This window comes from Bubalus bubalis, chromosome 9 (assembly GCF_019923935.1).
Source record: "Bubalus bubalis isolate 160015118507 breed Murrah chromosome 9, NDDB_SH_1, whole genome shotgun sequence".
Classification (NCBI taxonomy): Eukaryota; Metazoa; Chordata; class Mammalia; order Artiodactyla; family Bovidae; genus Bubalus; species Bubalus bubalis.
Genome location: NC_059165.1, coordinates 102,978,335 through 103,001,215, shown reverse-complemented (window position 1 = coordinate 103,001,215; position 22,881 = coordinate 102,978,335). Strand labels below are relative to the sequence as shown.

Below are 22,881 nucleotides of genomic sequence, written 5' to 3'. Positions count from 1 at the left end.
TCCCCTAGGACCAACTCTTTCAAACCTTATCATCTGGCCCTACAGTCCCCTGTTCAGGATGCCAGGAGCTCCTCCAATGAACTCAGCGGCACTGACAGTGGCTGACATGGGGTAAAAGGGAGGAGGGAGTCAGGCCAGCCTCAGAGGAAGCGGGAAGGCACCGCAGCCAGTGCCTGGGCTGGATTCAGCTCTGTGGGTGGCTCTTGTAATAAGACTTGCTTCCTCTGTTTTTGGAAGTTCTCCTTTCCTCCTCTTATCCTCTCTCATCACCCCTTTCAGCCACTCCCCCAAGCCCAAAACCCATCTTCCATACACCTGATGCCCCTCCTCCTGGAGGTGACCATGACACTATGAATAAGAATGTCATTGCTATTCACTAATAATTTACTATGTACCAGTCCCTGAGCTCAACATGTCCTTGGGTCATCTCATTAACTGCTTTGAAATAAATGCAATTAAAACTCCCTTTGCACAAATGATGGAGCTGAGTCTCAGTGAAGGATATTCATCTTGTAAGGAACAGAACCAGGATCTGAACCAGCTCTGCCTGACCTCAGAGTGTGAGTTCTCACCACCCTGATACCCTGCCTCCAGAATATCCCAGCGTTCTGATCCTGTTCACACCTGGTTGCTTGTTTAGAAAAAATGTCATGCCTGTCAGTTCCTGCTCTAGTGTCAGCTGATAGATCACATGAAGTGCCCCCCAAGGCTGTCCAATGGAACCCAGCTCCCCTGTGATCTACCAAAAAAAAATGTGAATGGGAGAAATTTAAAATTTTAATCACAGAAGGTAAAAAATATTGAACTTAAAACTTTGCACAGCAAAAGAAATCTACCAGCAAAATAAAAAGACAACCTACTGAATGGGGGAAAATATTTGCAAATGAAAAGTAGACAGCAATTAAACTCCTCGTGTAAAAGTAACTCCTCATACGTGAGAGAATGCAATTGGGTTAAAGTCACTAATTAAAAGAAAGAGTTCATGGATTTGATTAAATAAGAAAGAAATGTCTCACAGGATGGTGTATACAAAACACTCATTTAAAGTATAAGAATACAGAAAGTTTTAGAAAAGAGGAGGGAACAGGGGAGTGACTGCTTATTAGGTACAGGATTTCCCTCCGGAGTGATGAAAACGTTCTGGAAGTAGATAAAGGTAACCTCAGGGTAGCAACCTCAATATTTACATCTGATAAAAATTAAAGGAAAATCATCTTATGTTACAAATAAAGTTCTACATTTTTAAAGGATCCAAACAGATTGTGAATAGATGCAAACCCAATATAGATAAATCAGTAAATGAAAATCCATAACTACATCAACACCAGTACTTGGAGCTTTTATCCCAATCCTCTTAAAATTTGACAAATCAAGAAGACAAGACTTAGACTAAAGAATATATTATCTAAACACAACTTAAAAGTTTGAGCTACTAAGTAGAGAGAGAAATGTATACCCAAGAGAAAAGCAACTCACTCTCCAGCACACATGGAATATTTACAAGAAATTAACCATGTATTTGGCCCCAAACCACTTAATGAATTCCAAAGCCATCTATTGTCTATGTGTTTCACTGAATTGCACTAAAATTAAATCACACACAAAAAATATCTTTAAAATGCACATGTTTGGAAACAGAGTCAACAAAACCACTTTTGGAATCATTAAAGGATTCCCCAGAGGTCTGGGGGTGAAAAATCAAGAATCTAGTTTGGACATAACAAGTCTGAGACAGCTATCAGACTTCCAAATAAAGATGATCATTGAAAGAAGGGCTATTTTTCCTATTGACCAGGCTTTTATTGGATGAATCAACATCCCTCTTCTCTCTGTCCCAAAGAATGGTGGAAATGTTAGACATTCTACTATTATACTCTTAGTTACACATAAGTTTTTGTTTCATGAGGAAATAATTTAGATTTACTAACTTTCTGGGTGTTCTTAGGGTTTGTTTTTATTTGGTTTCCTTTTTCTCATTTTTTTGTATTTGATATTGTTTCATTAAAATATTTGTGTTTAGTAATATATGAACATGATTAAAAAGAAATTGGAGTAGATGAATAGATAGACAACCTATGGTACATCCAGACAATGGAATATTATTCAGCACTAAAAAGAAATGAGCTATCAAGCCATGAAAACACATAGAGGAAATTTAAATGCATATTACTAAATGCTATAAGCTAACCTGAAAAGGTTACATATCATGTGATTTCAACTATTTGACATTCTGGAAAAGGCAAAACTATGGAGACAGTAAAAAGATTGCTGGTTACCAGGAGTTGGGGGGAGGTATAGATGAAATCGCCCAACCACTGGGAGGGTTCGAAGGCAGTGAAATATTCTGTGTGGTACTATAATAATGGATACATGCCATTATCTATGCCAAAATCCATAGAATGGACAACACCAAAAGTGAACTCTAATGCAAACTATGGACTTTGGGAAGTTTGATAATGTTGTGTCAATGTAAGTTAGTCATTTGTTACAAATGCACCACTCTGATGCATGATGCTGAAGGCGCTGAACATGGAAGATGGTGGGCAGGAGGGGGGCGTGGTACATGAGTGGGGGTGCTGACAGGGAGTCTGAAAACCACTTCCCAGTTATTTAATTTTTAGAGAGAGTACCTGGGGATTCTAGAGTTTTAGCATGCATGTCTTTGTTTTATTTCTTCCGTGTTCATTGGAGATCTGGAGTAACCACAGATTTGATGTACTCATATATATTGGACTCCTCCCAGACCGCAACATATATTGAAGAGCACTCGCCACCTCTTAAGTCCACCCTTAACCCTGGTCCCTCTTCTGCTCAAACACCTCATGTGGCTTCCTATTGCCCATGTTTGGGTTCTGGGAGAATCAGCCATCAGTATAGGGTCCTGTAGTCAGCCTTGCATATAGCCATGTGTCCTCAGGGTGACCCCATGAACTGTAACCCTCCAGGCTCCTCTGTCCATGGAATTTTACAGTGCAGAATACTGGAGTGGGTTGCCATTTCCTTCTCCAGGGGACACTCCCGACCCAGGGATCCAACCCAGGGATCCATCTGTTGCATCTCCAGCTTTGGCAGGTAGATTCTCTACCACTATGCGAGTCTGGCAGTCAGCTAAAGAGAGAATATTGGGCACATGGCAACTGGTCCCGCCTCCAATCAACCACGCCCACCCTCTGTATCTTCAAAAGCGCCCAGAGCGCCCCCTGTTGGTTCTCGGTGAGACTCAAGCAAACGTGAACGGAACTTGGGTGAGGCCGTGGCAGAGTCCCAGGAATAAAATGCTGTCATCACGTTGGCCTGAGTCTCACCGAGAGCCAGCAAGGGGAGCTCTGGACCCTTTTGACGGTAGAGAGTCCTAGGCAGGGTGGTAGTGGATCATTCAGTCACTGAGGGCCTGCGCTCAGCAGCTCCACCTGAAGCCAAAGTCCATCCTCCGCGCGCAGAATCAGCTCCGGCTTCCTGCGTGGCTCCTCCTTGTCTGGCCGAAAAGCGAAGCGCAGCAGGGTGAGAGCGAGGACCACCTTCATCTCAGTCATGGCAAACGTCTGTCCAATGCAATTCCTGTGGAAGGAGTCAGGGCTCTGACTACACGGAACCCTCATCTCGGCCCCACAGTGCCTGAAATCTGACTGGCAGAGATAGAGAAAGCTAACCATGCCTGGGACCCTCCTCGTGGACTTGCATATCCCCTGAGCCTAGCCCAGACCTCAGTCTAGAATGCAGACCGGCAGACAAAGGAACCCTGCTCTCAGCATACTGCAGACTCTGCTTTGTGCCCACTACCATTGCCAGGGGGATGGGCGAGAAGGAGTGCCAGAACTCTGACCATCTTCAGTTTTGCCCCTTCCCTGCCCCCACAGTCACGCCTGGAATCTCAGCCCCAGACCCCCGCCCCCACTACTCCATCCTCACCTCAAATGCCCAATGCCCTCACCTGGGACCTGCTGAGAAGGGAATAAAAGCCAGAGGTGACTTCCCTTTGATGTTTTCTGGGTCGAAGCGGAAGGGGTCATAGACCTGGGGGCAAGACAAGACAGGGTTACTGGGTGGTATCTCCCAGGACGTCCATCCTTGGAGAGGCAGATGTGTGGGAAGGAGGTGATGTCTGATTTCTCAGTCAGAATTCTGTAGTCACCCTCAGGTGCCCCAAAGGGAATGGACAGGGATGATGGAAGTATGGCATGGAGGAGGCATCACCTCAGGGTCTGGCCACACAGATGGGTTGTGGTGGGTCCCGAAAATATCAATGCGGCAGACAACACCTGTGGAACAGGAGGGACCAGTCAGAGCTAGGCCCAACCTACCTGATGGGCCCCTCTTCCTACCAGGAACCTCCTCCCCTAATCATTATGGTCACCTTTGGGGATGACCCGGCCGTCTGGGAGCACAGTGTCCTGGGTACAGCAGCGAGAGTTGAACGCGACTGGAGGGTGCAACCACAGACTCTCCTTGATGCACATGGTCAGGAAGGGCAAATGGGCCAGGTCGTCCCTAAGGAAACCCCATGACGATTATCTAGGGTGAAAAAAGAGAGACACCACACCAGCCCTCCTACTGCCCTATAAGATCCTCTCTGCCTAGAACAAAATCACAGACGGATCAAATATCTCCAAACTCATGAAGTCATATACATAAATATATACAGCTTTTCCTTTGATCATCATACCTCAATAAAATGGTTTTTAAAAAGAGAGAAAGAAAAGCAATATCACAGAAGTACTAGAAAAAATTTAGTCAGATATTTTTAGAAGCTTTTCTGAACAAATCAACAAAAAGTGAACCATAGAAATATTTACAAATTTGTATGAATGTGGAACATTCTTTATGGCAAGATTGCAAAATCAAAAGGTAAAGCAAGAAACAGATTCAATGTTTATCTTATTTATTACAGGACTAGAGATACTAGCTAATGCAATTAAACAGGAGAAAAAAGGAGGATAATGCCATTTGAAATGTGGGAGTAAATGCATCATTTTGGCAGACAGTGAAAGAGAATTCTCTGGAAAAGTTTTTATAAGCATTGAAGATAAAATCCAATAGACTTTAGAAAGTAGCATTGACAAATATACACTGCTGCTGCTAAGTCGCTTCAGTCGTGTCTGACTCTGTGCGACCCCATAGATGGCAGCCCACCAGGCTCCCCCGTCCCTGGGATTCTCCAGGCAAGAACACTGGAGTGGGTTGCCATTTCCTTCTCCAATGCATGAAAGTGAAAAGTGAAAGTGAAGTCACTCAGTCATGTCCGACCCTCAGCGACCCCATGGACTGCAGCCTTCCAGGCTCCTCCATCCATGGGATTTGCCAGGCAAGAGTACTGGAGTGGGGTGCCATTGCCTTCTCCGAAATATACACTACCGTGTGTAAAATAGATAGCTAGAGGAAGCTGCTATATAACATGAGGAGCCCAGCCTAGCACTCTGTGATGACCTAGAGTGGTGGGATAAGGATCTGATAGGAGGCAGGCTCAAGAGGGAGGGGGTGTGTGTGTGTGTGTGTCTGTAGTTATGACCAGTTCATGTTGTTGTATGGCAGAAACCAACACAACATTGTAAAGCAATTATTCTCCAATTAAAAATAATTAAATACAGTTACCCTCTGAGCCATCAGGGAAGCCAAGGCAAAGAACTAAAGAGCCTCTTGATGAAAGTGAAATAGGAAAGTGAAAATGTTGGCTTAAAACTCAATATTCAGAAAACTAAGTATCCGGTCCTACTACTTCATGGCAAATAGATGAGGTAACCAGTAACAGACTTTATTTTCTTTGGCTCCAAAATCACTGCAGATGGTGACTGCAGCCATGAAATTAAAAGACGCTTACTCCTTGGAAGAAAAACTATGAACAACCTAGACAGCATATTAAAAAGCAGAGAAATTACTTTGCCAACAAAGGTCCACCTAGTCAAAGCTATGTTTTTTCCAGAGTCATGTATGGATGTGAGAGCTGGACCATAAAGGAAGCTGAGCACCGAAGAATTGATGCTTTTGAACTGTGGTGTTGGAGAAGACTCTTGAGAGTCCCTTGGACTGCAGGGAGATCCAACCAGTCCATCCTAAAGAAATCAGTCCTGAATATTCATTGGAAGGACTGATGCTAAAGCTGAAACTCCAATACTTTGGCCACCTGATGCGAAGAACTGACTTATTTGAAAAGACCCTGATGCTGGGAAAGATTGAAGGCAGGAGGAGAAGGGGATGACAGAGGATGAGATGTTTGGATGGCATCAGTGACTCGATGTTCATGAGTTTCAGTAAACTCCAGGAGTTGGTGATGGACAGGGAAGCCTGGCGTGCTGCAGTCCATGGGGTCACAAAGAGTCGGATATGACTGAGTGACTGAACTGAACTGAACTGAAATACAGTTAACTAGCTCAAAATTGGAAAACTACAAAACACCAAATCTATGGACCAATAGCACTCCTCTCCCTTTCTTACAGTTTGTCTAGTGATTATGTATGCTTCCAGAGGTATTTTTTGCATTAAAAAATTATGTACTAGCATACTGAATACCATAGACACTGCTCTTTATCTATTTCGTGAAATAGTATATCAATCTTTTCTTGTATGTCTCTTAGGATTTGTCTCAAAAATAGAGTCTTCCCTACTCTGGAGCTATAACCTCCCAAGGTTTCTTCTAGATCCTTTAAGACACCATCATTTTTTAAATCTTTGATTCATGTGGATGTTACTTTCTTACAAGACATGAGAAGCAGGATGAATTAACTTTTTTACATGTAGCTTCCCAGTTGTTCCAGAGATTTTAGGAAACAATCTTTTTTTTTCTTATGGATATGAGACTCAATATTTAGCATTTCCTATGTTCACTGGGCAAGAAATTTATATTCATAAATTATCAGTTTTTCTATTAGAAATAACACTTAGAAAAATAATACAAGAAAAAAATGATGGTGATGATATAAAATACCTGAATTAAACTTACCAAGAAATGTGAATGCATATTTTCCAATTAAACTTCTAATATTTCTCAATCCAGATAGAATATATGGTTTACCATAGCAACAAGAGTATTTAAGGTTAAGTTAACAACATGTGAATACAATCTCTTTGCTAAAATTTTAGACTCGATTACAAGCCTAAAGATTCCGTGAATATCCAAAAATAGATATCCACTTCACACTCTGGGATACTGTGTATTAATATTATGAGGTAATCTGCTTTCCACAGGTCAATTACATATTCAAGTCAAATTCCTCCCTCCCTCCTTCCTTTCTCTCTCTCACTTTCCCTCTTTCTCATCCCTTCCCCCAAGTTCTTCATTTTCTCCCAGCTGTCTTCTTGACCTAAATGTACCTCAAATGCACCCAAAAATCTACTGCCTATATCTCAGAGTCTCTGCTGAGGCACTTCTTTCCACCCTCAACTTGGCCCTTCTTGTTCCAAATCCCAGCCCTGCCCATGTACACTGGGAGTGTCCTGACATGGGACTATTTCTACAGCAGGTTGCTGCTGCTAAGTCGCTTCAGTCATGTCCGACTCTGTGCAACCCCATAGACGGCAGCCCACCAGGCTCCCCTGTCCCTGGGATTCTCCAGGCAAGAACACTGGAGTGGGTTGCCATTTCCTTCTCCACTACAGCAGGTTAGGAGCTCCTAAAAAGCAAAGACTGGATCTGGTCCTTCCTGAGTCTCCAGCATACGGAATTGGGCTGGGAAGAATTGGAGATGGCATAGAACTGGGGACAGAGAGGCAGTATGGCAGTGTTTCCTAAGTAGGGATTAGATGGATGAAGCTGCAGATGTTCCAAGAAAGGAGTTGGGTGACTTTAATACGCAGGTGATCCTAGTGAACCCTAGACTCAACAATATGAGGAATTAAGGGGCAGGAGATTAGCAAATACTGAGGACATGAAGATGTTTGAAAACATGTAATTTCAGAGAAAACAGTCAGGGAGTGGAGGCGAAGTTCACTTACTGAATATGTGCTAAGTGGCATCATCTGTCCTCACATATTGTTGTTAATTATCTCAGAAATCCAGGTTTCTCTGCCAAAAGCCAGCAAATTTTGCCCTCCTATCCATGCTGAGTGGGCTTCCCAGGTGGCACTAGTGGTAAAGAACCTGCCTGCCAGTGCAGGAGACATAAGAGATGCAGATTCATTCCCTGGGTTGGGAAGATCCCCTGAAGGAGGGCATGGCAATCCACTCCAGTATTCTTGCCTGGAGAAGCCTATGGACAGAGGAGCCTGGCGGGGCTATAGTCCATATGGTTGCACAGAGTTGGACACAACTGAAGCAACTTAGCGCACACGCATGTGCACGCGCACGTGAGCACGCGCACGCACACACACACACACACACACATGCTGGGTATGAGATCCTGCCTCTGGGCTCTGTTCCTATTTCCACTAAGTGACAGAATGCAAAAAAAAATTTCTCTCTTCCCCAGCCAGGGAGCAGAGGCAATGAAAAAGGCTCAGAAAAAGGCCATGAAGACTTGCACTCACCATTCAATCTCTTTAGACTCACGGTCCCTCAGGAGCTCTTGCACCTCCTGCCGGCAGCGCTCCTGGTATTCTGGGTGCTTTGCAAGGTTGTACAGAATCCAGGAGAGGCCACTGGCTGTAGTATCATGGCCTGGGGGCATCCAGAAAGACTTGTGTCTCTGGACTACTTCAGCACCACAGGGTGGACAACACCCCCATAGTAAAGCCCATGAGGAGGATGGAGAGGGATGGGGTGGTCCAGGGTCCACTGGGCTAGTTCCTGGGCTTAGAGACACCCTATCCCTGCGTTTTCTCACACTGGGGCCTCACCCTCAAACATAAAGGTGTCAGCTTCAGCCCGGATGTCTTCGTCTGACAATCCCTTCCCATCTTCATCCTGGAGAGAAAGCAAGATCCCTAGAATTGCTCTAGCTCAGAGGGTTTCTGAGGCTAAACTGAGACAATCTCTGAAGCCCCGTTATCCATCCAGAGACCCAAGCCCACCCTGAAATTTTAAACCGCCTGTGCACTCTGTCACCAGAGACCCCACCCCAGAGACCTCCTCCTTGACCTCTTTGTCTCCTATGTTGTCCATGGTGAAAAAATAATCAGTCACCCATAAATATTTTTATATTTCAAAATAATGAGGGATTTCTGAAAGGAAAAAAAAAAGTTCCTGGCAACCTGGGTTAGAACCTGGGTTTTAAAAATATAAAAACTTTAGACTTTGCCTTCTTAACAAAAAGAGTTCGTTTAAGCTCCAGAATAATCTCTCTCCCTGTGTCTCTCTCTCTCCCTCTCTCCATAGGGAGAAGGGAAAATATATCAGCTGACTTGTGTAAGTTCCAAATTTAAAAATCTGGAGGTATGTGATGCAAGTATGATGGCATGTACAGGTAATAGCATACTTGAGCCATCAAAGGAATTTAGGAATGGGGTAGCAGAGCTACAGTTCTACTCTGGTTACTGTTTTTGCCATGAATAATAAATGGGCTGCTCTGATCCAGGATTCTGTATGTATACTGTACATACACATACATATGTACACAGTCTATCTCTGTGGTAGACTGACTTATTAGTTTCCCATTTGAGTGAAATCTCAGGCCCTTCACAGTTTCAGACTTAGTAGTCCCCCACTGGCAATATTCCACATGGTCATCTTTAAAACTTATCCCTGACCCATCTCTCCCTTCCACAAGCACCTTCCATGGCTCCCCAGGACCCTCTACATCCCATTCAAATTCTTTGATCAGATCAAAGTCCATTCTACCTCTTGAACTCAGATCCCAGAGGAACCTACCTTGGTCAGCAGAAGCACATCAATGAAGTCCAAAGTCTTGGTCTTCGCCTTGGCCTTGGCCTTAAGGAAGTCATCAATATTCTCATTGGGGAGAGTGCAGCGCCGCTCCTGGATGATGGAATCTGTAAAGTCGTGCACCAGGCGGCAGGCCCTGCAGAAGCGCCGCCCATCCGGGGTGAGGAAGTACAGGAAGTCGGTGTGCAGGAAGATCTGCTTGTTCTGCTTTGCCACAAGCTCACAGAGCTCCAAGATGGTGGTGATATATTCACTGGGCTTCCTACAGGATGAAAGCATGAAGGGAGGCAACAACTTAAAACACCTGAAGCCCAGAAGCCAGCGGCTACCTCCCTTCAGGAACTGAGGCTCCAAGAGCAAATGGCTCACAGATACAGTGTGGGGATGAGCCAGAAGATGTGACTCTTCAGACTCTTCTCAACCCACATCCCATCTCCATAAGCTGACTCCATGCCCCAGGCACTTGGAGCACAGCTTAGATATCATGTTTCTCTCCTGTCTCTCTCACCGCCCCCGTCTCCTTTCCAGAGCCGTCCACCCAGCTCATACCTTATCCTCTCCCAGCTGGTCAGTGGCCCAGCCCCTTCCCTAGTCTTTTTACATCCAATGTCTATATGACAGTTGGATTCTTTTAGTCAGATTCGCTTTGCCTGGCTTCAGAATGTCCTTAAGATATTACCTGCCCACTCCTTCAACCTTATTTCCAGTGTCTCTCCTCACTATTGCACATACTTTTCTCATTCTAGCCTTCTGTTCTTTATCAAACAGGTCTACCTACCTGAAAGGATAGCTCCTTCTCTTTCCTTGTTCCTGTCCCGGGTTGTCCTGCCCTGGGCCACCTCCTTCAGGAAGGCCCTCCTGATTGCTCTGGCCAGTCCTCCCTCCTCCGTCTACTACCCTGGGTCTACGACTCATGTTCCCAGGCTCTTGGCCGAGACTCACTCCTGGCAATTGCTGTCAAAACTGAAGACACATTTCTGCAGACTGTCCAGGGTCAGGAGGCTGACATGTTCAAACATGTCCAGACGGGTGTGGCCTTGGGTGACCAGGCGCTCCCACTTGGTCTGGACAGAGAAGGAGACAGAGTTAGGGCCCATTCCCAACCACCTGGGTGGGCTCCCCCAGACCCTGCCTCTTGGCCCCAGGAAATCATCTCCAGAGAGTATGAGGCTTGAGTGGGAGTGGAAGCTGTTACTATATTGCTAGGACATGAAGTTCTCATGACTGGGAGTCAGGTGACCTGGTTTTAAATCTTGGCTCACCCTCCTGCTCTCTCTGTACCCTTGGTCAACTTACTGCATAAAGTTAAGTGCTAAGCAAATTTTAGCTTTCATCACCTTCACTGATGGAAACTGATGAATAAACTGTTCCTATGTGTAGAGAGGTAGTTCTCCATGGGCCCTGAATGCTCTTGCATAATCTTGCTGGGTATGCCAAAAAATTGTCAGTCCATGATGTTCTTTACCTGGACTATTTCTCAGAGTTGTGTTTGCAGCAAACAACCTTTAAGAGTGAGGTAAAGTCTCCTCCTGGGAAAATATCAGGCTTGCTTCTAGTTCTAAAAGTCACAGACACCCTAAATCTAGAATTCTTCCACCCTATAATAAAACATACTACTTGAGTAGGTACCAGTCAAAGTCCAAATTTGTCATCCACATGGGATTTGTTGACTTGGAGGAAGAATGCAAACCAGCAAGAAGAAGGTGCCATTTGCTATGCCAAGAGTAAAAAACTATCCTTTGTCAGTGACCCAGGACTCTCATGTCTTCTGACAGAATCCACAAAACAGTAACAAGCTCCCTTGTCAGCTTGCAAGTATGGAAAAGACACAACCACATCACAAATTCCTGACCTTCCCCATGTATATATATCCAAACCCTTTGCAATGTGCTTTTTCAGTAACTTCTATTAGTAGGTGGAGCCTACTTTGATTCTGAGCTGGCCTTCAATCTACTTTCGCCAAAGTGTGCTATACTTAGTTGGTCAGTCCTGTCCAGCTCTTAGAGAACTCATGGATCACAGCCCTCTAGGCTCCTCTGTCCATGGGATTCTCCCAGCAAGAATACTGGAATGGGTTTCCATGCCCTCCTCCAGGGGATGTTCCCAACCCAGGGATCAAACCCATGTCTCCTACATTGCTGGCAAATTCTTTACCACTGAACCACCAGGGTAAGTCCTGCTTTTCCCAATAAACTCTGGTGAAAATGATGAGTAGATTGTCCTAAACCAAGCTCCCAAGCAGCATTGCACCTTCCTGTCAGGCTGTTGGAACCCTGCTTCTGCCATGTGAACAAACCTGAGATGCATTCTAAAGAGAGAGAATCACATGAAAGGAAGTCCTTTGCCCAGAGTAAGGCCATCTGAGATCAGCCTGCAACCAGCCAAGCCCAAAATATGTAAGAAGAATGACCCTAGATCAGCAAAACTTCCTAGCTGATCACAGATATACCAGTGGCCCAGTCTACATCCAGAGGAATGAGCCAACTGACTCACAGACTTCTCAGTACCAAGCACTTACTGTTTTTAAGTGACTTGTTACTCTAGAATAACTACTACAAAATATCCATCATTTTTACCAAACATGTCTCAAGCTTCCAAGGCCTCTTTGAGGAAAATGTAGAAACTAACACCTTCTGAGCATCTCTTATGTGCCAGAGACATGATTCCATTAGGTCATCTTGGCCACCCTACAAAGCAGGGATCACATAATCCTTATTTTTCAACTGTGGAAACCACGGTTCAGAAAGGAAGAGCCCATGGCCTTAAAGCCACCCACAAGAGCCAGGTTCCAGACAAGGTGTCTATGAGTCCCCGTTATCCCCAAGACTCCAGATGGGACCCTGGGTTCAAGAGACTCACGTGCATGATGTCTGTGCTCTTGGTGAAAATCTTCATATAGGGCTTCAGGATGTTGAAGTGGAAGGCAGGTGTCAGCATGCGGCGGTGCCCGCTCCACTTGTCACCAGCACTCAGCAGGAGCCCATCCCCTAGCAGAGACAGCCACGAGGAGTGGGCAAAGGGCAGAACTTTCCCCTGGGTCCCCAGGGTTGTCCCCAATCCCCTTCACACACAGTTACTCACCCAGCCAGGGCTTCAGAAAGTTGTAGAAATTCATGTTCTTGGGTGCGACAGCAGCTGACATGAAGAAGGACCATCAGGGGCCAGGGAGATGGGGAAAGGAGGAAATTTTGTGTGGAATAGAGTATCCCAGCCAGGAATCTGCATTCCCGCTCTGAGCCCTACATAGCAGGAATGGGGCCAAGAGAACTGGAAGCCAGAAGCCAGGTGGAGAGGTGACGGGAGTGGGGGAACCAGACCAGGCTGCAGGACAGAGGAGAGCAAAGGCAGAGCCCATAGACACAACTCTTAGGTGCTCAGAAACACTCCAACAAGATACAACATGCCTCAGCATTCCCTGACATGGCTCTTACATGGTCCAACATGTTATGAAGACACAGGCATAGCCCAGCACTCTACAAAACATCTTTATGGGGACCTAGAACACCACATCTGCCCCTGCACTCTGACCTCTCCTGAGATATGTGACATGAACCCATGTGTTAACATGTCCTGACATGGCCTCAACATGCATGGCACAGCCTGATATGACACAACATGCTCTGGCATGGACCTGAAGACAATATAACTTGGCCTGAATTTGCCCCACATGAGTCCCACACAGGGCTTACATACACTGATGTCACAGACCTAAACCAGGTGTGTCCCCGGCTGGGCCCCAGACATGACTCAGACATACTCTAAGACGAGCATCAAACAAGATCACATAAGGTCACTAGAATGTCTGAAAGTGACCCTGAGTCTCAGACCTTAAACAAACCTGAAATATGACCCAGACGTGACAAGCAGGAGAACCAGATAATCACTAACAGCATCTCAGGCAAGAAAAAGACAGACCCCCAAATGTTTCAGATGTCCTTGGCCACAGCTGAAGCAACCCCAGACCATGTCTATTTGAGCCCAGGTTTAATCATATACCAGGTGTCACCAGGTAAAACATGTACCAGCTGTAGTCAGAAACCAGGTAGAAACATAAAGCTGACCAGACATAGCCTACAGCAGACAGCACACAGATATGCCCTAGGTGTGAGTAGACATGACCAGAAGTAGGCAGGTGAGAGTCCAGGTAAGAAAGAGGCAGAGGCATCTCTACCACAGCCCCCATGTCTGCACCCAACACGGAGGATGTGGCAGCAGGCAAGCCATGGCCAAGAGCATGTCTACCTGGAGCAGTGGGGTGGAAGATGCAGATGACCACATGCCAGCCCCCCACGCCCCACGAGCAGCACACTTCCCCATAGGTGCTGGCCAGGCCCTGTGTGTACAGGAGACCTTCCTCCCAGCTCTGAATCTGGAGAGCAACAGAAAGGACCCAATTCACACTCTTCTAGGCTGCAAGCAGCCAGGATTTGCAGGGCAGAGATCCACACCTGAGCCCATGAGTCACCTCTGGCAGCTCCTCATCTGTCCTGAGCTTTCTCCTGGGCTCCCTCCCCACATTGGTCATATACAACCTTTGTGGTCCCTCTGGTACAGGGATAGAGAGGTTCTTTCCCTGTTTGGATTCCAAACACCATGTTCACCTGACTTCTCTTTCATCCCGGTATTGCGGATAAGGAAACTGAGGCTCTCAATGATGGAGTCCCTTGCGCACACTCTCCCAGACAGTAAACCTGAGACACCAGCCCAAGACTCTTTAATCCATGGCCTGAATTCTTAATTATCCAACTGCTCCGAGCCCCAAAACAATAGCTCAGTGGACCTTATGGTGCCAAGACTGGATGCTCAGAATCTTAGGTTTGCAGGAATTAGTCTTATGACCCAAATCAGACAAATTAAAAGGAATCCTCAACTTTTCCTAGAACTGTTGTAAATGAACTCCCTTTCCCATGGAGTTTGAGTGTCTGAGATTCAGTTTTACCAAGATGAGAGTAAAACCATCACAGATGAACACTAAATGATGAAAACAGATTTCTGATAACATTGTTTAAGACCTGGATCCAGCTGGGCCTGAAGGCAGCCCTCCTTGGAGTTTACAGTCAGTTGATTTCCTTCCTTTGCTTAGACCATACAGGGTGGCATTTCCACCACTAACAGCTGAAAGAGACTTCAGCAACCAGAGAGAGCCAGGACCCTTCCCCGAGTCACTCAGCATTCTGGTGTCTGAACCCAGGTCTCCATCAGAAGCTGCCCATTCCCCTGGTCTGTCTTGGATGGGAGGGGCAGAGGGCAAGGGAAGGGAGACAGAGTGGGGTGGAGTCTCCTCAGGGAGATTCCTGGGGACTGGAGAAGGAGAGCACTGAACTAGAGTGGCTGAGCCACAGGATAGGATAAATGAAATGGGCCCACCAGAGAGGTGGATGTCACAGGAAGAGCAGCCCCCAATCCTGCACCAGCCAGAAGCCTTCATTGCTCTGGGTCTGCAGATGAGTGAGACTGAGGGCTGGCCTGGCAGGGGGCCTGGGATACTATGGATGCCCACTGCGTCACTCTGCCCTCTGGTTTGAAATATTTTCTTCTCATTGTTCGAGACCTAGTTCCAGCACCTCTTCTTCCAGGAAGCCTTCCAGCACACCCCAGCAGAGAATTTTGTTTCTTCTCTGGATTGCCACAGCCCATCTCCTGCTGGCCAGTTCCTGACCAACCATACCAGGTCAAGGATCTCTCTGTCCAGATATGAGACCTTGAGATTGGGGATGAACTTCAGCAGGGTACAAGGTTGGGGTCCAAATGGCCATGGGAAGAAACAGGAGTCAGTGAGATGGAGTTTGATAAATGCATGAAGCAAAGAGGAAGTGGCTGAGAGAGAAGAAAGGAAGGGGGACCAGGGTCCTGTAGGGGCCACATAGAGTTGGCAAGGACCACATGCAGAGCAGACCCAGGACAGCACTCTTGAGAGGACCTCAAGGCCACCATGGAGACTGGAGAGGCCAGGGGACCAGGTTCTGTGCAGCCCGGCCCCAGAGGTGCACTAATGTGTGCAAGGCAGGCAGGAAATGGACCCCAAAGCAGGCTAGGGCCGGAAAGACAGCACATAGGGAAGGTCTCGGCAGCAGAGCAGAGGAATGACGGAGGGAGGGAAGAGGGGCCTCCCAGGCCTCCCTGGCTTCTCTGCTGTCCTAGACCCCAGCCCAAACCCTGAGCCCCATTCCTGATCTCCCAGGATCTCCCAGGAAACTCACCAGGTACGGGTGAGCGAAGAACCAATTCAGTTTTGGGGGCTGCGGAAAACACTGGAGGCAGCGACAGTTGTTGTAGAAGGTGTAGGTCCAGGCCAGGATGTGGGCCAGGAGCCAGGAGGCCCCGACCACCAGCAGCAGCAGCCACGGGGAGGCTGCCACCAGCCCGAGCCCCAGCCAGGACATGCTCAGCTCCAGCAACCTGTGGTCGAATGGGGTGCAGGGTGAATCCTGAGGATGAAGGAAGAGGCAGTGATGGTGAGCTGTGAGGCAGAGATGGAAAGAGGGAGAGGAGCAAGGGAGTGAGAGGCAGGGTGAGTGCTGGGGATGGGCAAGAAGGGCACACAGCCTGGCAGCAGTTCAACTCCCACCTCCACGCAGCCCAGGGCCTGTGTTGAAACATGTCTTCCAGGAACAGGAGCAGAGAAACCAGTCTGAGTGGAAATTACCTTTATCTGAGTCTGGGAAGTGGTGATGGACAGGGAGGCTTGGCGTCCTACAGTCCATGGGGTCACAAAGAGTTGGACACGACTGAGCGGCTGAACTGGACTGAGTCCAGGGATAAAGCAGCCAATCAGAAGAGGGCACCTGGAGGCGTGAGGGGCCAGGCTGGGGTGGGCTGAGAGAGAACGGGGTCCACACAAGGGGGTGGGGGGAAGGAACTGGGAGTGGAGGTCTGCCCCGCCCTCGCTCTGACTATGGGCTGTGCGGACCATCCTCAGTGGGATGTTGAATGAGACCTTGAGATGGGGGGCCAAAGAAGATCTCAGAGGAAAATGGGAAGAATCTGGAGTCCTCAAAAGAGATGGAATGAAAGCAAAGTGATGGCTACCAGTGCTTGTGTTAGTGTGTGCCAGTGGTCCGCCTAGAGCAAGCCTACTCGGTGCAGACAAGGCTATATTTGAAGAGTGCCTTCTATGTGCTGGTACCTGAAGAAGCAGCCTACAGTGTGTCAGAAACTCTGCATAAAGTGTGCCTGCTACGTTCCAGGTGGGCAATAGAAAGTGCATTGACTGCATGCCAAGGACTCTGCATAAATCCTGCCTACTGTATGCCAGGGGTTGTACATAAAGCACACCTACTATGTGCTGGGAACTCTCCACAAGTCATGCCTATGACATGCCAGGGTCTCTACATAAGGAACACCTACTATGTGTGTGGTACTCTGCGCAAAGGACACATACCGTGTGTTGGGCACTCTATGTAAAGCACTGCTTCTGTATGCGGAGTGCTGTATGTATATATGCCTAGTGTGCATCAGGTGTCCTACATAAAGCACACCTACTGTGAGTCACGTGCTCTACATAAGGTAATCACACTGTGTTCAGGATGTTCTGCCAGCAAGATAATACATCACCTTCCCCTCAGGGCTCTGGGCCAGCACCCTGGGATCAGGCAGAGGGACCCACATGAGGGCAGGAAGGAAGATACCTATTTAAGAGAAGAGCAAACTGAGGTTCAAAGAGAACATGCCTCTAGCCTAAGTTGCCCATCTGAAAGGCACTCGGGTGTATCAAACCACCAAGCCTACGTCTTCTCCCTCTGCCATGCCGTTCCACCCCCCGCTCATAAGGGACAATGCCCTATTAATCCATTTCCACAGGTGGAATTTCAGGCAATATGGTGACACCAGTGGAGAGATACCTGGAGGTCCTTTCATCATCAGGTGGATCATCTTACCACATCCAGGATAAACCACCCAAAGGATCTGGTGCTTCCCTCCTGGCCCTTACTTGATCCTGTCCAGAACTGCCTTTTGGGGGTGTTCTAAGGTGTAAGAGAACTTGAGGGATGGGGTTTCTGGCATAATTTCTGAGCAGGAGAGTGGGGGTAGTGTCCTGACACTGGTAGGATGCTGGGGAGACCCCAAACCTCCTTCTCCTCAACACTGGCTGGGAGATTCAGGTGGAGGATCCTAAAGCCCCCAGTATGGTGTTATTTTCTGTTCTGCAACTTTTCATTGCTGTAAGAATGCGAAGTGTTATGACTTTAAAAGTCAAGCTGAGAGGTAGAGTCTTGAGAAAGTGCGATCATGCATATTTCAGGCTATTTGTTGTTGTTGTTGCTTAGTCTCTAAGTCGTGTCTGATTCTTTTGCCACCCCATGGACCATAGCCTGCCAGGCTTCTCTGTCCATGGGATTTCCCAGGCAAGAATAGTGGGATGGGTTGCCATTTCCTTCACCAGGGAATTTTCCCAACCCAGGGATAAAGCCCACATCTCCTGCATTGGCAGGTGGGTTCTTTAGTGCTGAACCACCTGGGAAGCCCATATATTTCAGACTCTAGGCAACATATTTGACAAAGATGCAGAGCCAGCATGAGTAAGCACACCAACCTAGCACAAATGTTAGAGGAACAGATCCAATGTCGAGTCACATTTGTTCTTCCTTGTTACAACAGGAGTTTTTAGCCACCTACTTGCAGCCTCTCTGGGTAGAGAAAGGAGATGACATTTGGCCAGTGGAAGGCCCTGCAGGCAACCAGAGAGGTTAGAGGATTGACATCCATCCTCTCCAATGGCCACTGCTGCTTTCAGCTTCAGCTCATCTCTCTGGGTTTCAGGATCAGCTACGCCCTGGCCTGGGGATGGTGTCAGCTCTCAGCTGCTAGCTCCCAGAGTGCTACACCTGATGGTTCCCCTTGTCCTGTTGTCAACTGAAATAAAAAACACACGACGTAAGAGCAGTGAGTTTCAGTTTGATTCAGAGACCCTACTGAGGACTATAGCCCAGGATACAGTTTCTCACATAGCTCTGAGGAACTGCTCCAAGGAGCTAAAGAGAGAGGTTAGCATATATATGACTTTGGATAAGGGAATATGCAATCCAGTACGCATCATGGGAGAAGGTCATAAGGAACAGATTTCTTAGTTAATAATTTTAGTACTGTTCTAAGTATGGCAAGATACAAAAATTCAGGCTCATGCAAATTTTACCTGAAACTATCTAAAGGCAATTTTTCCTATTTTTCCATGTATGTAGGGCCCCACCCTCTTCCCTGTCCTGAGTTGGCAACTGCAGCAGCTAATGATTTTACCTTGTAGAACCAGATGGTGAGCAACATTTCTTGTTTACACAGCCTGTACATTGTAAACGGCCCCTACGTAAACCCACTCTCATGTAGTTCATCTGAGGTCCCTGGAAGGACCCAACTGTTCCATTCCCCAAAGGGATGGGACATCTCAGAGATCTCAGCAAACCAGTTATGTGAGTGTCCCTGTTTGTGTAGGCACACACAAAAAATAAAGTATTATACCCACATCCTGGAACGGGAGGGTGAAGTAGAAGGATCAATATTTCTGTTGTTGTTCAGTCAGTAAGTGGTGTCTGACTCTCTGTCACCCCATGAACTGTGGCACACCAGACTTCCCTTACCTTCACTATCTCCCAGAGCTTGCTCAAATTCAGGTCCACTGAGTCCATGATGCCATCCAACCCTATCACCCTCTATCATTCCCTTCTCCTGCCCTCAATCTTTCCCAGCATCAGGGTCTTTTCTAATGAGTTGGCTCTGTGCATCAGGTGGCCTAAGTATTGGAGCTTCAGCTTCAGCGTCAGTCCTTCCAGTGAATATTCAGCACTGATTACCTTTAGGATTGACTGGTTTGATCTCCTTGGTTCTGTTAAATGTCTACATTTAACCAACTGTTTTCTTTCCTTAGATGAAACCTGCAAAGCACTTTTCACCACAATTACTAATCCATGTAATTACAAAAACTATATTTTTAAAAGGAGAAAGCTTAATGTCAGGCATAGTAACATACTGAGTAAATGCTTAGTGCCATGCCTGGCATGCACCAGGACTTAATATATACAAACTGTGAAAAGCCAGAAAGTAACCCAGTTCAGAAAAAGGACTCCAAGTGCCAAAGTTCAAATCAGGACCAGCTAAGTTAATCTGGGTAGCTCTCTACCTTTCTGTGTCTCAATTTTCTTGCCTGAAAACTGAGGGTATTTTCAAGTTAGTTGTGAAAATCAAACAAATTTAAAAGAGTTAAGTGCTTATAACAACACTCCCAGACTCACAGTCAGCACCAAGCTTGAAAAACTGCCATTGTTTCCTGATTTCACAACAGAATGAGGATTTGGGCACCAGCCATAAGCCATAGGTCCCCCTTGTACAGACATCAGTTATTTTGCAGACTATGAACATCCCCTGTTCATTCCCTCTGACCTTAGCAGGGTAGAAGCTCCTAGGAGAAGAGCAAGCATTGGGGTTGGGGTCAGAGGGCTCTAGATCAAAGCTAGGTTTGCCATTTTCCAGCTATATGACCTTGGGCAACTGATGTGCCGTCTGAACTTCACATTCCTCCTCATTAAAAAAGGAATAATAACAAGCCCTTGGGGCTTCCCTGTTGATTCAGAAGATAAAGAATCTGTCTGCAATGCAGGATACCCATATTCAAGCCTTGGGTCTGGAAGATTCCCTGGAGACGGGAATAGTTATCCATTCCAGTATTCTTGCCTGGAGAATTCCATGGACAGAGAAGCCTGGTGGGCTACAGTCCATGGAGTTTCAAAGAATCAGACATGACTAAGTGACTAACACTTTCACTTTTCAACAGACCCTTGGCAATTGGAAAAGTAAGTCTGTGTGTTTCTTAGTTTGCATCCTTTGAAAGCAGACCTTGATTCAAGGATTGAAATGCAACTACTTTATTTGCTAATGACCCTAGGCAAGGGTTAATGTGATTTGTTTCTTTGAAAAGTGATGCCAGGAAAGGCCAGTAAGGCACTGTAGAAGTAAGGCTGGGAAGGGAAGGCAGAAGGAAAAGTCTGCTTCATCAAGAAGCTCACACTCTGGGCACATGGGGCTCAGTTCCTCTGGGGGACAGCAGAGAACATGCACCCACCAGTTCTTAGACGGGGCTCCTTCCTTCAAAAGCATTATTTTTCCAGATATCCTGCATACACTGCACAGCTGAGGTCTGGGGACAGAGGAAGAGGCCACCCACAGCAGTTGTTGTCAGGAATACAGCCTGATTGGTGCACACATAGTTACACATAGTTCGGTTACTTCAAGACACATACATTCACACCTTTACACACATGTACACCCACACTTGCAACACAATTACATGCACAGTCACATATGCATAAAGACACACAAGACCAGGACTACATACACCCACGTGCCCTTACAGTTGCATACACTTAGGTACACCAAAAAGCTATGTACAACAACACACATGTTCATATGTACACATACACATATGCATCTACCCATGCAGACAATTAAATGCATACACTCATATACACATACCATAACACATGTGTGCACAGAGCCACAATCACACACAGAATCACACAGCCACTCACACACGTTCAATGAATGGAGACCGGATGTCTTAGAATTTGTTATTTCCATGTCCTCCAGCAGAGGGAGCCTCCAACACACTCAGAAGAGGAAAGGATACTTCTCCCAAACCGCACAGCAGCCAGTGGCTGGACCAGGGCTGGGTGTGCACCAACAATAAACTCACAGGTGCAGCACCATCTGCAACTCTATGGCCCCCAGGCCTCTCTCCTCCTCCTCCTTGCATTCATTCATATCACAGCCCTTAGTGAAAAGAGAAAGCTTTTAAGTGGGAAGGGAACATTTGACCCCCCAAGTATAGATAACCCTTTGAAGGGGTTAGCTCCATGGTGGCAGAAAGAAATAATGCATTAACTGGTGGGAAAACTGCATCAAGGAAAGGGATTTTTTCTTTAAAGTTGAGGTAATAGCAACATTATTTGTATTCCAACAGGAATGATCCATTGTCAATATACCTGGAATATCCATGGAATGATTCATGGTCAATGTACCAAAAAAAATTTAGTCTATTTCTTAGGCTTCCCTGATAGCTCAGTTGGTAAAGAATCTGCCTGCAATGCAGGAGACCCCGGTTAGATCACTGGGTAGGGAAGATTCACTGAAGAAGGGATAGGCTACCCACTCCAATATTCTTGGGCTTCCCTGGTGGCTCAGCTAGTAAAGAATCTGCCTGTAATGCAGGAGACCTGGATCAATCCCTGGGTTGGAAAGATCCCCTGGAGAAGGGAAAGGCTACTCACTCCAGTATTTTGGCCTGGAGAATTCCATGGACTGTACAGCCCATGGAATCGCAAAGTGTCGGACACGACTGAGCGACTTTCACTTTCACTACTTCTATATTCTACGTGTCAGCAAACCATGGTCTATGGATCAAATCTGTGCTATGGCCTATCTTTCTAAGATAAATACACACACAAAAAAGTTTTATATTTTAAAAGGATTGTAAGGGAGTGGGGGGAAGAGGAGAAAATTTTAAATATGGACTGTATTAAAGCCTGAAATATTTACTATATGAGTCTTTATAGAAAAGGTATGCCAACCCTGCTGTACACTAGTAATAAACAATTGGAAAATGTTTTCAAATGTCATTTTCAACTATCATGCATCATAAAAAGTGAAATTTGTTGTTGTTCAGTCACCCAGTAGTGTCCAACTCTTTGTGACCCCATGGACTGCAGCATGCCAGGCCTCCCTGTCCCTTACCGTCTCCTGAAGTTTGCCCAAGTTTATGTTCATTGCATCAGTGATGCCTTCCAGTCATCTCAGCCTCTTCTCCTTCTGCCCTCAATCTTTCCCAGCCTCAGGAAGTTTTCTAATGAATCATCTGTTCGCATCAGATGACCAAAATACTGGAGCTTCAGTTTCAGCATCAGTCCTTCCAGTGATTATTCAGTGTTGATTTCCTTTGGGATTGACTGGTTTGATCTCCTTGCTGTCCAAGGGACTTTCAGAAGTCTTCTCCAGCAGCACAGTTTGAAGGCATCAATTCTAAGCCTGCTCTTTCACTCTCCTCATTCACCCTCATCAAGAGGCTCTTTATTTCCTCTTCAATTTCTGTCCTTAGAGTGGTATCATCTGCATACCTGAGGTTGTTGATGTTTCTCCTGCCTATCTTG

General features: G+C 46.4%; 1 protein-coding gene across 1 annotated transcript; it reads right to left on the bottom strand.

Moving 5' to 3' along the window:
• Positions 1–764: 764 nt before the first annotated feature.
• On the bottom strand, positions 765–17,623 carry LOC102410162 (prostaglandin E2 omega-hydroxylase CYP4F21-like). Its single transcript, XM_025294176.3, has 13 exons — positions 17,593–17,623; positions 15,952–16,211; positions 13,994–14,120; positions 12,833–12,886; positions 12,611–12,738; positions 10,694–10,815; positions 9,737–10,013; positions 8,767–8,833; positions 8,458–8,587; positions 4,355–4,488; positions 4,195–4,259; positions 3,932–4,014; positions 765–3,558 (listed from the first exon to the last, which is right to left on the bottom strand). Exons 1-13 carry the CDS (start codon positions 17,621–17,623, stop codon positions 3,381–3,383), a joined length of 1,656 nt encoding a protein of 551 aa, XP_025149961.3. The 3' UTR covers positions 765–3,380.
• Between the last annotated feature and the right edge of the window lie 5,258 nt (positions 17,624–22,881).

Excerpts from the sequence above, each read along its gene's own strand:
- LOC102410162 (XM_025294176.3), bottom strand. The coding sequence starts at position 17,623 with ATGATCCACCTGATGATGAAAGGACCTCCAG. Across the intron at positions 8,834-9,736 it reads ATGTGCTTCTGCTGACCAAG|GATGAAGATGGGAAGGGATT; the intron begins GTAGGTTCCTCT and ends CTTTCTCTCCAG. Across the intron at positions 4,015-4,194 it reads CTGTGTGGCCAGACCCTGAG|GTCTATGACCCCTTCCGCTT; the intron begins GTGATGCCTCCT and ends TCTTGCCCCCAG.